Here is a 15,601-nt window from a genome sequence, read left to right as displayed (position 1 = left end):
CAGGCATTGGCAAAGCCTTTGGCCACAAGACTTTTGGCTTTGGAATGTCTTGTTTTGTCCTGTCATGCTTATTGCAAAACGTTATAATTGGGGAAGCAGCCGCGCTCTCATCAATCTAAAAAGCATCCTTTGCTAATGGCAGAAATATGTTTTGGGTTTAAAAATCCACACATTACCATAGTAGCCCCTGACACAGATGGGGTCTACCTTGTACGTGGATGGGCTTCTTGTGAAAAGGCATTATGCTGTAACTCATAGTGAAGTCAGTCATTGACTGAAGTGTGCTGTCCCATTACCACATGATGCATGATGTACTGGCTAGATGAAAACTGGAAATGACACAGCAACAGGCTAATGTATGAATCCTGGCTGAATACCCCTATCAGTAACACTGTTATGCACATAGTTTTATTAGAAAGCAAAAGGTCTTGCCTAACACCAGGCCTGTGCCAAGCCAATCGGTCTGAAATTCACAGCAAACCTCTTGAATTTGCTAATGCTTTTTTTCTGTCTGTCAACATGGATCACCAATTTATTGTCTGGCTTGACAGCGCAGCTGTCGGCAGACAATTATGTGAGCATCACTATATTCGGCTCCGCTCACATGTTGGGACCAAGGAGTGTATGTTTTGATTGGGCAGAAGTTGTCTGCTTAAAAAAAAATGTCCTTGACCTCCACACAGCTGTGATCATTTAGGCAGGTGTCTTAGCTTGAACTTTGAGGGAGCACCCATAACATTGCAATGCTATTGAAGTGTCTCAGATAACTAGATAATGTATGGTGTGTTTGTCAGCAGATTGGATAGGAGGAGGACAATTGTTAACCTACATGGATGATTTGAGCTGACTCTACTGTGGAACTGTCACCAAACCTGTTAACCTTCACCTATATTATTCTACAGTTGTTTGCTTGCAAACAAATACATATCCATCCATACGCTATTTACTTGTAATTCTTCACATTACTATACAACTTTCATTTGAAGCCAGAACTATTGGCATTGCCATTGCTTGTATGAAACATTTAATGAAAAAACAAGAACTTGCAATTGTTTTATTTTGTGGTTTACTTTTAGCTATATCATGTGGGGTCCCAAAAGCGCCCTTGTATGGCGGAATATTAACGACGGACTACTTGGTCGGGACCAGCGTTACCTATTTTTGCAACGACGGCTTCAGACTATCCTCAAAGGAGCTCACTACTGCAGTTTGCCAACCAGATGGTACATGGAGCAATCATAATAAAACACCTCGATGCGTAGGTAAGGAGCCTACAGACATTCAATTACAGTTACTCAAAAAGTTGCTGAAATGTGCTATTTTTATGGATACATTCGGGTTCCAAAATATTATTGTTTTGATATTTAACCATCTGGATAGTTCATGTTTGATACAGAGGAAAGTTACATGGTCCAATGCCTCCGGATCAAACATGTCAACATAATCACCACATACTTTAAAAGTGGATTTTGAAATTCATCAAATGTGATGATTTAACTAATTTTCCTTTTCCTGAAATAAATCTCGAGTATTTTGTGTTGAACTAGCTAGAGATTGTGCTACGGTACTTGTATGATAATTAAAGATAATGAGCAGCATGCGTGAATTACTTAACAAATACATTTGTACTACTATAAAATACATATAATACCTATAATTTAACGACCTTTGCATAGTGTCATGGAAATCTTGCTGCTGATATAAGCATGTCATTTTTCAGCTATCTCGACTCATACCTGACAGCATGTATTGAGATATTGATGTTGATACATTTGTGGGGCTACCTCTTAAACTTAACACATGATCCAGGGTATTAAAGCATGGATGTTTTTCTTTATTTCTTAAACACTGGGTGACCACACATTTGTTCCCCTTTTTTCAAGTTGTTACTTGTGCAAGCATAAACTCCTTCATCCTGGAGCATGGACGGTGGCGCATAGTTAATGGCTCCCATTATGAGTACAAAACAAAGGTGGTTTTCAGCTGTGATCCGGGATACTATCGGTTGGGACCAGCCTCAATTGAATGTCTTGCCAATGGAACCTGGAGCTGGAGAAATGAGAGGCCTCATTGCCAAAGTAAGTAAATCAGAGCTACGCAAAGCCGCCTAATAAATCCCAGGGCTTGTGTCTACGCAAAGGTTTATTTTGCTGGTCAACTTTCGATTTATGTGTCAGTAATACATTCTGGGGAATGAAGTGAATGGAGATGCCAAGTAGTAAAGGAAGTGAGGACAGAATCAGGCTGCAACTTAGATGCAAACACAAAAGGGTTCTTGGAAATATTCCAATACCTAGAGGGTTAGAGAGGTTAATCAGTAACCGGAGTACATCCTGCCTAAGTGGTGTATATCACAAAAGAATACTCCAATTGACCAGCCAGTGGTCAGTGGTGTTGATGGACTGACTATGTCCGGACCTGCAGACAGAATAACAAAAGAGGGAAAGAACTCTCTAGTGAAAGGTTGTACCTAACCCAACCATGAATGTGGGAAAAAAAAACTATTTTTGTTTTAATTACCCTGACACACCCTAGTGGTGTCATGCTTTATCATCAGGTCACCCCGACCCATATAAGTCAGGGTGGGCTCAACCACAGTGTTGGGAGTTCTTTTAATAAATCAAAGGCAAGGGGGTATAAAGATAAAATACTTCCGACAGATCCCCGGTTTCCCTTTATTCTTGGGTCTGTCTGGGTAATTAAAAAATTAATTATACTGTTGGTATCTTGATGCTACTCATTTGCTTATTTGTGGATGGTTAACTTTCAGTGCCGCTCATTTACTTGTGTGGTTGTATTTGCCATGCTATCCTGCTTTCCTTGTTCAGCAGGTTTGTGTTCTGCCTGCATCCTTGAAGTATCAAGGATACTCAGGTAATAAGCTTGGCCTGCATTTCTGTTGATGATGATGATCAGTTGACTTCAGAGTTGAGGTGCACATTTATTGTATTGTTATATTGCTGGTTTATGAATATATGAGGACGGACGTAGAGGCTTTAATCGGAAATTATTGGGGCATGTGGAAACATCAGCATACTGCTGTAACAGATTGTTGCTTCTAGATGTGTTCTCACTCCTTGCTGTTTAGCACTGGTATGATCTGATGGACGGCGACAATCAGGCTGATGTATAGAGGGCAAAGCAGACAAGTGTTTTTTAAAGATTGTGAGTTTCTTTCTTTTCTTTTCCATGATATTGTTTGTGTTCTGGGTGCCCCTATTTGGGATTGGGAAGGCAATGCACGAATGCTTTAAGGCCATTTGTAAGAGATACAAATCTGGGAATTCATGAGAAAAAGTATTTTGGTCCAAGTGGTTATAATCCACTTCCCTACTATTTCCTGTTATGTTCCTACTCAAAGCTACCGTAACCTAAAAATCACATGTTTTGTCTTTTCAAGACCATCACAGCACTGTTGGAAGCAGGAGAGTATTTTAATTCAGAACAACACTGTTCAAGTGAAGTTTAGAACAATTAGGATGCTAAAGTTTAACTTGCTCAGTGGGGTGGTGGGCTGTTTCCAACTCCCCATGGTGACCAATTCTGTGGGGATCAAGACCATTATTACAGGAATCAGTTTATTTATAGATCAGATAACATTTGAATAGTTGAACCTTCAGTTTTTGTGTAGAGAAGGTGGAGGAAATCTGCCTTTTATGGTTGGTCACCCCATATGTTTTTTTTTCTGAACCCTATTCTTGCTAGTTTTAGGTTTCTGTTCACTCCTGCTAACTAATAGTAAAGTGCTTGAAATCCACCATTAAACATGGTTAAATTGGGTTGCTCATAATTGGCATATTTAACTTGCCTCTAAGTCTCTATAGTGTAGTGAAAATCTGCACTACGACCTGTTAAAATAACTCTTTTTGACAGATATAAACATCCCTTTTAAATATTGTTAAGACAAGCAAGCGTGCATAGTATTTAAAAATTGGCCATGGAGAAAATTAATGCTAACATCTCCCTACAGTGACAAGACCCAGAAAACTATTTTCAGTGTTGCAGGCATAGCTGTCCTATGTAGTAAACCAGAGTAATAAATTACTAATAATGCAGGAAAGTGACTAGCTAGGAAAATAATGAAATCACTATTTTAATTGTTTAAAAAAAAATCCAATTCAATGGTGAAATCAGATTCATGACAAATATTATTGAAAAATAACCCTAAGGAAGTTAGGTTTTCCCTGCCTGATAGTCCTAAAGGCTAATTTGCAATAACTATAAAGCAACTCCCTCCCGATGTCTAGCCTGGAAATAGGTGTGAACTGCCACTCAGGAGCAAAAATAGGCTGAAGTGAATGGGCAGGGACACCTCCTCTGAGCTAGACAGAGAAGGAGCTGTGGGCATACTGTCACACCACACTGTGAAATCCTGCCTGACATGTCTGTTGAGCTACATGTCATACTTGGGGTACACTAGCAAGGGTGAGGAGAGGATGCCAAAACAATTCTTGTGTATTCCCTGTTTGGTTGCTGAAAGGGGCTTCTTTTGCCCTACCATAGCTCTGTTTTGGGGTTTGGTGTGGTTACATTATCTGCTTCAACCTGGATTTTAGTGTTACATGTGGGAGGACTCTGGTGAGCTCCCTATGTCACTGCCCACACACACAGCCATCGATAATAGTCCACGATTAGTGTGGCTTAAGGATTTCACCATCTTGAAAAGGTCCTGACACCTGTCATTTTGAGCCTGTTTGCAGTAGGAAAACAGGAACTATTGATTGGCCCAAGTTCTTATACCTTTTTGGTTAGACATTGTTGAGAAGGCACCACTAGCTGGTGCCAGGCATAAACATTGAACCATCAGAAATTCCCTTAGAACATGTTCTGGACTTGCTATAGATCTGACTTGCTGTCTATAACTTGATAGGAGTCTGAAGGACTGGATCAGCTCCTTCTTATACCCAAGGGCAAAGTAATGGACTCCATTTGTCAGTTGGCTGGCCTCCTGTGTGGCTATAAGGAGACAAGCTGCAAAAAGCTTATTTCTTAAAGTGACCAGTTGTAATAGGAAGATGACTGAACGCTACTGGTGAGCTATGCTGGGGTGAGGTCTGACCCCTAAGTGATGTCCCTGAGGTACTGGGAGCCTTAGTGCCCAACATGACTTATTCTCAAAAAAAGAGACTAGATCCAAACATAGAAATCTTGACCTGGTGAAGGTGTGAAGAGTATCCTGCCGATAAGAGGACTTACTGGCCCACTTTTATGTTTTCCCCCTCTCACCTTTTCCGTAAAAAACAACTGTTTCAGCTGGACCTTGTCCAGTTGCTGTTTACCTCGAGGGGACTTCTTCAAATACTGTCTGAAAGCATGCCCCGCTAGAGGAATTGAAATTACATTTGAGAAACTAAGGGCCCTACTATGATGTCGGATGGAGTTTCCTCTGCCTGACAGTGTCTCAGTCATGGGACTGACCGATACCCAGTCGGCGGTCACGACCACCTAATTAGGATGCGACCGAACACTGTTCTGGTGCATTCCTATACTTTACAATGGGAGCATGTATTTAGGCCGGAATGCATGCTCCCATTGTAAAATAGGAGGTACAGTTCATGCCTGCAGCCCGTGATTCAGCGTCTGCACGAGAGGAACTAAGCGCCTCCGTCCGCTTGGATTTGAAATAGTTTTTGCAAGAATTGATTGGCAGTATCGCCACCCATAGGCTCAGGCTGAGTTCCCACCGGTCTGAGACCCAAACTGTCCCCTCCTGTCTTGATAAAGACCCGCCGCGACTTCCAACCGGAGCGCATAAGTGTCGAAACATCGACGAACATCATAGGTCCAGTGATACCAGGATCTGCATAGGAACTCTAGGAATCCTTGGTTTAAAATTGTTATCTGGCCAATGAAGATATTTGTATATACCTGTACATAAATTGCACTGTATATTCCTTCATTCACAGAGCACTTTTCACTGAAAGTCACTTTATATTTGACAGTCACTGCAGACATTGAATGTTATCTAAGAATGATTGCAATTCGGATACCAAATGTTTGACATTTCTTAATACAATTATTTGATTACATGGTTTAAAGTTTTTTGAGCATTTTTTCCCAAACTGTTGGACTTGTATCAGAGAGCTTGTGGTCTCATTCAATGACTATATTTCAAACGTAATTGGTCTCACCCGACAGAACCATTTTCATTTTAACTGGAGCCCGTGGCAGGCACTTCATGGTGCCTGTCACGGGATGCAGGGATCAACTGGGCTCGCCCCCTTGGCCTCCATCTGGAGGCCGTGCACCCAAGGGGTCCCTGCAGGGGACCCAAAAAGTCGATTTCCGACAGCTTTTTTGTGTCAGAAAGGCCATAACGGAAAGGGTGCCAAAACCTGACATCGTAATCCCTAGGGTGCTAAGAGCCGACCTAGGGATTACTGGCCAGATTACAACTTGCAGACGGGCTCTCTGAGACTGTCGGAAGCCAGTTGGAAAGACCATTTTGGTTCCTTTCTGACCGCCTCCATGGTAATGAGGCTGTCGGAAAGGAATCTGTTCAGCATATTACAATGCGGTCGGAAAGGATCCGACCAACAGTCAGAGCCATTTCCGACCGCATTGTAATCAGCCCTAAAGTCATACGGTAAAGTCTTTGACAGGAACAAACCTCCTCCTTATTGTATATGACTCATGCTTCATTGTAGTCAGCCTAAAATCACACCTAGATGCCAGTCACCCGCAAACAGAAACAAATGATTTGTGCTTTACTTTTTCTTGATTCTTTTTACCATAAATCTTTAAAAAAATCTCATATCTCTTATTTCCCTTATTGGATTTTTTCATTTTTATGTTATTTTTACATTATTAAAGTGTACCTAGTTTTTGGTAATTGAAGTGGTGTTTTATTGTGTTGTGTTTTTGACTTTTTAACTGTTTTGATATTTATAAATGCTTGATACGTTTTCCCAAATTTAAGCCTGTCTGCTCAGAGCCATACCCACCAGGGATTAAGCTCAGGATTAAAATACTGAAACCTTTTCCTGGACCTGATGGGTTAGTGACCTTATTACTTGTGGTGGAATACCATACACCCTGGTGAACAATTATTTTTCTTACAAGTTGTATAATCATAGCTCTTGTATCACATAGACGTCTCTATAGTCATGTGTTTTTTTTTGGGGGGGGGGGGCGGGTTTGTGAGTATCATGCTTACCTGACAATTTAAGTTCTATACCTGGCTTAACCTCACTTCGGTCATACTTTATAGATTTGTTGCATTAGAGAGTTTATTCGTAGGTAGCACTAAGAAAGCAACAAAGACAGTAGCTCATTAATTAAGCCACTAGAAATACGTAAAACTCTTTGTGTTTTGTAAAGCTAATGCTGTGACAAAGATATATAATTGAAACTTTATGGTGAATTTATGTTTACTTGTAGCCATTTTATTGTACAATAAGTGTGTTGAAATATTTTTTTCATATGATTAACAGGACACAGTTTATTTTTGAGAACTAATATAATATATATATCAATTTATACCTGCAGTAATTTCATGTGGAGATCTTCCTACACCACCTAATGGGAATAAAATTGGAACTCAAGTTACATTTGGATCAACAGCCATATTTACTTGTGATACGGGGTTTATGTTGGTCGGCTCAACTGTACGAGAGTGCCTCTCTTCAGGACTGTGGAGTGGAACTGAAACAAGATGCCTAGGTACAGTGTCTAATATGATGTGTTTGAGTGTAATACCAAGTTTTCAAATTTTCAGGAATTTTTATTGGGGTACATGTAAAACTTCCAGTTTTTAAGAACTAGCTATCATATAGTATTTCAGGGGGAAATATGCCATAAATTTATATCCATGAAACTGCATTATACGGCTTTCATAATTTCAATATGTTTCTCTATTTTAGTTCTTCAGGATAATATTTCAATTAACACTAGTAATGAATCTAATTTTCAGTTTTCTAATATTGAATACTCTGTATAGATGAATGTAGCTATATTAAATCAAATGAGAGGTTACAGTCAGCTTTTCATCATAAATCCTCTTTTTGGACACTGTGACCTGCATTGTAGAATACGTGCCTTTAAATGTAGAAACAATTGTGTTATTATATTCACAAAAGAATGGATAATGAGCTCCAAATCATTTTGTCCTGGTTTTCAGAAAAGGTTGAAGCTTTACTGGAGCCTCTGAAAGCACACATTGTTTTTGCTTAACCAGACTTTAATACACCAGTTATCCCAAAGTCTATGAAAACCCTTAAAGGTGGTTTTATTATTTTGTTGGAAATTTGCAACACAGAGTAAGGGAAATCTAAAATGTAGATACATTGTTCCTTACTGTATGTTTATAGACTATTAAACAAATCATGAAGTGACCATGAAACGCTTAAAAATTATGATATTTGAGCTATTTTTGGATGGAATATAAAATAACATTTCCAGTGTACGCTTTGAAAACTCAAGAAGATAAGATGGATGTCATAATTTACTGTCCGCACAAGTTGATACCTACTACACATTGTGCCATGGCAGCACATAGCACCACAGATGGTTGTTTTTACTTCTTTCTTGATAAACAGTGAAATATTCATGATTATGTAATCCCAAGCAAATGCACATATATGGACCTCCTTATGAGTGCTGTACAGATAGTATTGCCTGTGAGGTGCCGCGCAAGGACATAGATGGCCATGCAGAACTTTGAGTTTAGAGGGCATTTCAGTAAACCATGTTGGAGTGCTCTTGGAAAAGATACATACAGCAGAGGCTTGCGTGGTTCTACAAGTTTTTATGCTGATGTGTCCTTCGAAGTGGCCGTTGTTGAGTTTTCTGATGGTCTTCATTAGGAATGGCTTTAGTATTTTATTTGGGACCCTTGAGATCCTGATAATGCAGTAATGGGAGACACAGTGGCAGAGAGAGCCTTTTAGAATAAAAGAGGAGAAGCTAGCCAGTGTATATACACATAATCAGAACCCTGCTTCTCCAACAGGAGGCCCATTATATAGGGTTAAATTTGGACATACATGGCACTGGGGTGAGGATTTTTTCACTGTGCTTATGAATTGTAGGGCTAGGGAGCACCATTCGTGGTCTGTATAGCATTTTCAGCAATAAGAATAACAGTTTACCACATTAAGGGCTAGATGTAGGTAATTTAGATTTACCGATTCTAAAATACTGAATTTTACCGATTCGGTATTTTAGAATCGGTAACTCTGATGTGGGTAATAATTCGGTAGCCCACAGGATTCAATAGCAAATACCAATTCAGTATTTACCGAATCGGTTAAAATACCAAATTGCAAAGGGGGACAGGGTGTCACTTTGACACCCTGTTGCACCCCTGTAACTGGCTTGTGCGCCATGTGGCACACATACATGCCCTTAGGGCATGTCTGTGTGCCACATGGCACAGGTGTACATGCACAGATGTGCATGTACACAAGAATTCGTTATTTACCATGCAATTGTATTACATGGTAAATAACGAATTCTAAAGGCCCTGTAGCACTGTTAGAAGTGCTACCTACATAGGAAAATACAAATACGGTAATTTTACCAATCGGTAAATTTACCGAATCGGTAAAATTTACCGATTCTGTAATTTTACAAAATCGGTAATTTTACCGATTTGGTAAAATTACCGAATCTGTATGTTTTCAGTGCCCCTACATACCAATGTCAAAATACCGGTCGGAAACGGCCGAAAATCAGTATTTTCGGCCGATTCCGACCGGTATTTTGACACCTACATCGGACCCTAAGTGTTTGAACAAATTAAAATATAGCCTTGATCAATCTAACATAAACAATTTTCTTTCTGTGTATGTGGTCTATGAATTTGGTAATAATGAAAATAATGAAGGAATCTGTGAATCATATTGATCAATTGAACATATACTTTTTCAAATTAATGAAAATACAAAATTATTGTCTCTGTGTACATACAGCTAGAGTGATGTCAAATGTCATGGAGGTAGTGGGATGTTCCAATTTAGAGGGAAAAGGAGGACTGAAGATACACTGCAGTCAGTTGTGAAGCACATGATATCACTAGTACTTGTGGAACCCTTGGTGCATTGGTAGAGATATTGGCTGCTCTGAAGTGACCGAGAAGTGCAAATGCACTTACGAGCTTCAGTCTCAGCCTCAATATCGCATCCCATTGTTTCATCCTTGTGACAATAGTACAATCAATCAACTAACCTTAGCATTGGCAAATAATGCTTTTACAGTGCTACAATGAGAAAACGTTTTGTAAGGAATTTTCTAAAAGCAAAAACACACAACAGCCTTTAATCCTATTAAAAGTACATGGTGCTGTCTTTACATAAATAATTGTCACATAATTTTTCTGTAGAGATAATTGAAATTCTAAATAAAAGTTAGGTAAGAAGCACATACATTCTACTAGAAATATGCAAAGTGACACCATTACGCCTATTAGAGAAAGCTCTTTATTTAATAAAAGCAGAATGTACACATAGGTGTTTCTCTGGTCTTTGATTCAGTAGATTTTGCATACATGTCTCTGTGAAACATTATTTGTAACATCATGGGCCACTGAGGAGATTGTAAAAGAGAGGTTGAAATGGAAAAGAGTAATTATAAAAATCTGGAAAAAAACAGTGCAACATGAGGACCTTATAAAGGACTCTTGGAGGACTGTCTGCTGCTGTGGCCTGATGTATACTTCAGAAGACTGCTTTGCTGTACCTGGAAGGACTGCTCGGCTGCATGAAGCCTGCCTTGAACCCTCAATGGACTGCCCTGTTCTATTTCTTGAAACCAGGGCTACCATAGATACTCCAAGGGCTAGTTGGCCTGCTTCCTGATCAGAGATCAGTGACAGAAAATGCTAACTGCACCTGAGACCCCGTGTGGACCCAACCTGGGTGAGCCCTGACCTTCCAAGTCAAGTGGTGCCTTCCCAGTCCTGGGCATTTGGAAGTGGTGTTAAGAGTCAGCACCAAGTCAGCGCCAAGAAGCCCTCGGGCGTATGTGCGCTTTATAAATTTTTAATAACATAACATAACATAACATAACATAACAGAGTGCCCAGATAGCAAACATTTCAAACTGTGGACTTTAAACATTTTTGGCTAAAAACTGCACTGAAAACAGACAGGAGAGCAGGACCAACCTACTCATCTATCTACCCAAGCTGCATTGCTGATCAGCCGGACTTCCCTCCTCGCAGATGTCGTCAAATAGCATGGAGAGATGCGGGAGGAGCCTGTCTTTAAATGCTTTGTAAAAGCTCACCGTCAGACCGTCCACTCCAGGGGCACTGTCAGGCCTCATACTATCCAGCACGTCCGAGATCTCTTCCTATTGAATGGGTGACATCAGGAAGTCTCTTTGCCAGCTCTCTAGGAACGGCATCTTGATGTAACTCAGGTAGCTATCAATCTGTTCCTCTACCCCGGAGAGCCTAGTGGTATATAAATCTGCATAAAGGTTTTTGAACTCGGCTAGAATCTCCCCCTCCTCAGTGAGCAGCCCCCCTGCTCCGATTCCAGTTCCGGGACTACTTGTCTTCTACTGGTGCCTTTCATTATTTTAGCCAATAGGGAGCCAGGGCGCTCCCCTTCACCATATACCCGCACCGTTGCTTATTTGCCCAGGTGCCGGACTTCCCTGTCCGCCTCCTCATTGAACTCTGTAAGTAGCTCCTGCAAGTCCCTAGTCCCGGCCGCGGCTATGCCCACTATGTGCTGCTTCTCCAAGTCTGCTATCTGTCTCTCCAGATGTGCCAACCTCTGTCTGATAGCTTTCAGCACACTAGATTGTTTAGCCATCGCCACTCCCCTGATGCAGACTTTAAATGTTTCCCATACATCCGGAAACTGTCGACTGACCCTATATTAGTTTTAAAGAACGACTCTATCTCCTCACCCAGCTCTCCCCTGAACCCCTCGTCTTGCAGTGAGTAAGGGGGGAAATGCCATGTGAATGGGGGGATTCTACGTTGGGGGGAGTCAAGAATCAGTAGTAATGGGGAGTGGTCTGACAGCGTGCGCGGCAATATCTTGCACGTTCGCACCATCTCTAGTAGTGAGCGCGTGGCCAGCCAGTAATCTATCCTGGTGTGTATGTTGTGGTAAGCAGAGTAGTGTGTGTAGCCCCCTCTGTCCTGGTGTCTCTCCCTCCAGACGTCCACTAATTCCAAGTGTACCATTTCGGCCTGCATTTGTATAGCGGCAGCCGCCGGACGTCTGGGGGGGCCTGCAGATCTGTCTAGCTCGGTGTTAAATATCAAGTTGAAATCCCCTCCCCACAGCATTCTAGAGGGGCCTAGCCCTACACAGTGCCTGGCTGCAGCAGCATAAAAGTCGGGAGAGTCATAATTGGGGCCGTACACATTCATGACTACAAAATCATGTCCTTTACCCACACACCTGGACAACACAAACCTCCCCTAAGGGTCAGCGCTCAGTAGTGAGAGTTGCAATTTGGACTTGGGATTTACCCACGTGAGGACCCCCCTCGCGTGAGTCGTAAAGCCCGCATGTGTAATATTCCCTAGGAGCCCCCTATAAGAGAGCATCTTACTGGTGTTAGGCAGGTGCGTTTCCTGTAATAATGCGAGGTCTATCTGATGCCTCTGCAAGTAGTGTAGGACTTTGCGTAGCTTTCGGTAGTCATTGAGGCCCCTCACATTCCAGGTCATTGCTTTAAAGGACTCGGTATCCCCCACCAAGTTCCCAGGTTGCACGTCCGCCGTAACCACCTAAGCGACCTATCACATGTGCACTCAGCATCCGACTCTGATCCCCCACCATATATGGGATCCCAACAGTTGGGGCGCGGGTGTGTCAGCCTATATTCATCCTGTGTACAGTAGTATACTTGTCAAAAATACTCGAACAGTGAATCTTGTGAAATCTGACCCGTTGGGTAGGGACCTGGACTTCAGCACATAAACCACTTAGAGCACTCAGCCAGAACATGACAACCCTCATTGACATAGCTTCCTACAATTCTCCCGGAGACCGCCCACCATGTATGAACCACAACAAGACACCCACCCCCCCCTCCTCCCACAGCCAGCCAACCCCAACCTGGTAAGACCGACACCCCTACCACCCCCCCCCCCCTGCTCCCCAACCAGCACCCGAAACCCATCCCCAAACTGGGCTCAATGTGGGCCAGAATTGCTGACAGCGCTAGGGCAGAGGTCGCCACACAGATCCCATTGTCCTGCTCCTCCAGATTGGCCCTACAGGCGAGTATCGCAGGTCTGCCCCTACACCATCACCCTCCTCATAAGTGTCGACATTGGCCAAGTAATGCCCTTAACAAGTAGGTGGTGGAGACCCCTCTCGCCCCCACCCCACATAGAGGCTCCGCATCAGTCAATTCCTGTCGCTCTGACATCATATATCATACTGTCCCCAAGACCTAGAAGTGTCAAAAAACAGTGCGCCCCTCCCCCTTGGCGCCACACCAGCATGCAAGGATCTCACCCGGTATGGTTCCTGTCATCACCCCCACCAATGTTCGCAGGGGCTCTGTGGAGCCTCCGCCAGCGCTTCGGAGGACCTGCAGTTCAGTTCACCAGTTCGAAGGTCACCGCCGACGCTCAGAACACTGCACCTTCCACTTAGTCCTGTTCTTCTAGGTCGTTGTTGCCACTTTGCTTCCCAGACTGGCTTCTTGGGCTACTGCGCCATTCCTTGGCCCATACCTTCAAAGATTTCTGCAGTTCTTTAGGGTCCGTGAAGAAATGCGAGCGCCCCTGCCTGTTGATTCGCAACCTCGCTGGGTACAACATAGCGTAATCTAGACCAAGTTCTCGGAGCTGTTGCTTGTACGGGGCAAAGTGCCTTCTCTCTTCCTGGACTTTTGCCGTAAAGTCCGGGTACAGTGATATGTCCATTCCCTCATACTGCAGCTTCCCTTTCTCCCGAGCCGTCCTAAGTGCCGCGTCTCTGTCTCTATAATTAAGCAGTTTTGCAATGATTGGCCTGGGGTTGGCCCCCGGGGGTGGGCGCGGTCCCAGTGTGCGGTGTGCGCGTTCCACTATAAACATTGGTGAGAAGACGCCGTCCCCCAGGAGAGTGACCAGAAGTTTTTCGACAAACAGCTCCATCTTACCCATTGGGGTCGTTTCTGCCACTCCAGTGATGCGAATGTTCGATCGTCGAGAGCGCGCCTCCAAATCTTCAGACTTATCCTGGATGACCAGCAGCAGTCTGCTGAACTGTTTGCGGTCACTGTCCCATTCAGTCTGCGCTTCCTCGGCTTCAGTTAGGCGCCTCTCCGTCATGTCTAATCTCTCCGCATGCTTGTCTATTCTCTCGGACATGCGGTCCATGCGGTATGAGAGCGCGTCAATTTTGGTGCCAATTGCTGACATGCCTTCTTGTAGCCCCTTTTCCATAGTTGTCAGCATGCCCTTGATCTCCGCACAGAGTGAGCCCCCCGGCACTCCGCCGCGTGGTGGTGTCGGCTCTGCTCTTGGCTCCGGCTCCTTCTGCCGGTGTTGGTCAATGGATAGTTTGGTCTGAATTCTATCACCCTTCCCCATGTCTGATCCGTGAGGACAGGGAGTGCCTGTGGACTGGTGTCATCAGGGGTTGCCTTTTCCCTGGGTGACTGCTATGTGACCCGCTTCTCGCCGCTGCTCGGCCAGGTCCCGGCGCTTTGTGAGGCCCCCCACTCAGGGCTCGTGTCACTCAGCTTAAGTCTCTGATCCCTCCGGTGCTCACTCGCTTGGGATTGCGGCCAGACACCCGCGCTTGAGGCACACCAAAGGGGAGGAGGGGGGAGGTGGCGAGGGGGAGCTGCTAGTGCCACTCCGGTATTGTCCCCAGGGCAACTCCTCCGCAGGACTACGAGGATAGAGCAGTCTCTCCGCAGCCTCCGTGTCGTTCCTGCACAGAGCTGTACATGCCCAGATGCCAGTCAGGCCGAGGTGCACCCTGTCAGGTAGGCCACAGCTGCGACTGCCGTATCTGAGTTATCACCGCCGCACTGGGGGTATCACGAGTCCTTCCATCTCCATCTATTCACCCCCCGCTGGGCATCCTCCGGTCATGTACCAGGCACTGCTCCCAGTTGTGCTAAACTCACAGGGGGGAAGCCTCTGCCGTCAACTACCACGAGGCGCCCGCAGGCTCCGTGCTCGTGTCCTCACTCCGGGCTTCCAAGAGGGGGGCACAGGCGTCGTCTGGCTCCCAGTGGGCTGTAGATCCCTTCTCCGGCTCTGCGATCCTCGCATCAGTGTCCAAATGCGGTATCGGGCGCTCTCTCACCGGACCTCCGGAGGCCTCCGGGGGCCTCCGGGGGCCGGTACTGCCAGTGCCCGCACGCAGGGCGACGCAGGGCGGCTCGCCTGTCAGGAGAGACCGGTGATTGCGGCCTGGTCCGGCGCTCGCGGGAGGGGCTTGTTTCCGTCGGTTTTCGGGATCGTCCCGATCTGAAATCCACACCGGAGTCAAAGCAAGGGGAACGGAGGGGGCCCCCGTAGTTTTGGTGCCCGGCCTTGTCGGAAAACGGATCAATTGACAGATTATTGCAGGGTGATGGTGATGAGCCTCGCGCTTATGCGTCCACCATCGACGCTGGCTAGCTCCGCCCCCCACCCTTCACTTACAGTTCATTTGATTTGTGAAAAACAATTCATGGTGCTATC

At 44.4% G+C, this 15,601-nt stretch overlaps 1 protein-coding gene across 1 annotated transcript in view; it reads left to right on the top strand.

Moving 5' to 3' along the window:
• Positions 1 to 15,601, top strand: part of CSMD3 (CUB and Sushi multiple domains 3) — a 2,596,150-nt gene that overhangs the window by 2,278,003 nt on the left and 302,546 nt on the right. The window contains exons 51-53 of the mRNA XM_086918068.1: positions 1,077 to 1,262; positions 1,884 to 2,078; positions 7,489 to 7,662. Coding sequence (XP_086774194.1) covers positions 1,077 to 1,262; positions 1,884 to 2,078; positions 7,489 to 7,662 — 555 coding nt within the window. The remainder of the gene's footprint in view (positions 1 to 1,076; positions 1,263 to 1,883; positions 2,079 to 7,488; positions 7,663 to 15,601) is intronic.

The sequence above is a fragment of the Lissotriton vulgaris genome, chromosome 4_1 (assembly GCF_964263255.1).
Source record: "Lissotriton vulgaris chromosome 4_1, aLisVul1.2, whole genome shotgun sequence".
NCBI lineage: Eukaryota > Metazoa > Chordata > Amphibia > Caudata > Salamandridae > Lissotriton > Lissotriton vulgaris.
The sequence above is the reverse complement of the archived record's forward strand: the minus strand, read 5'-3'. Positions and strand labels throughout refer to the sequence as shown.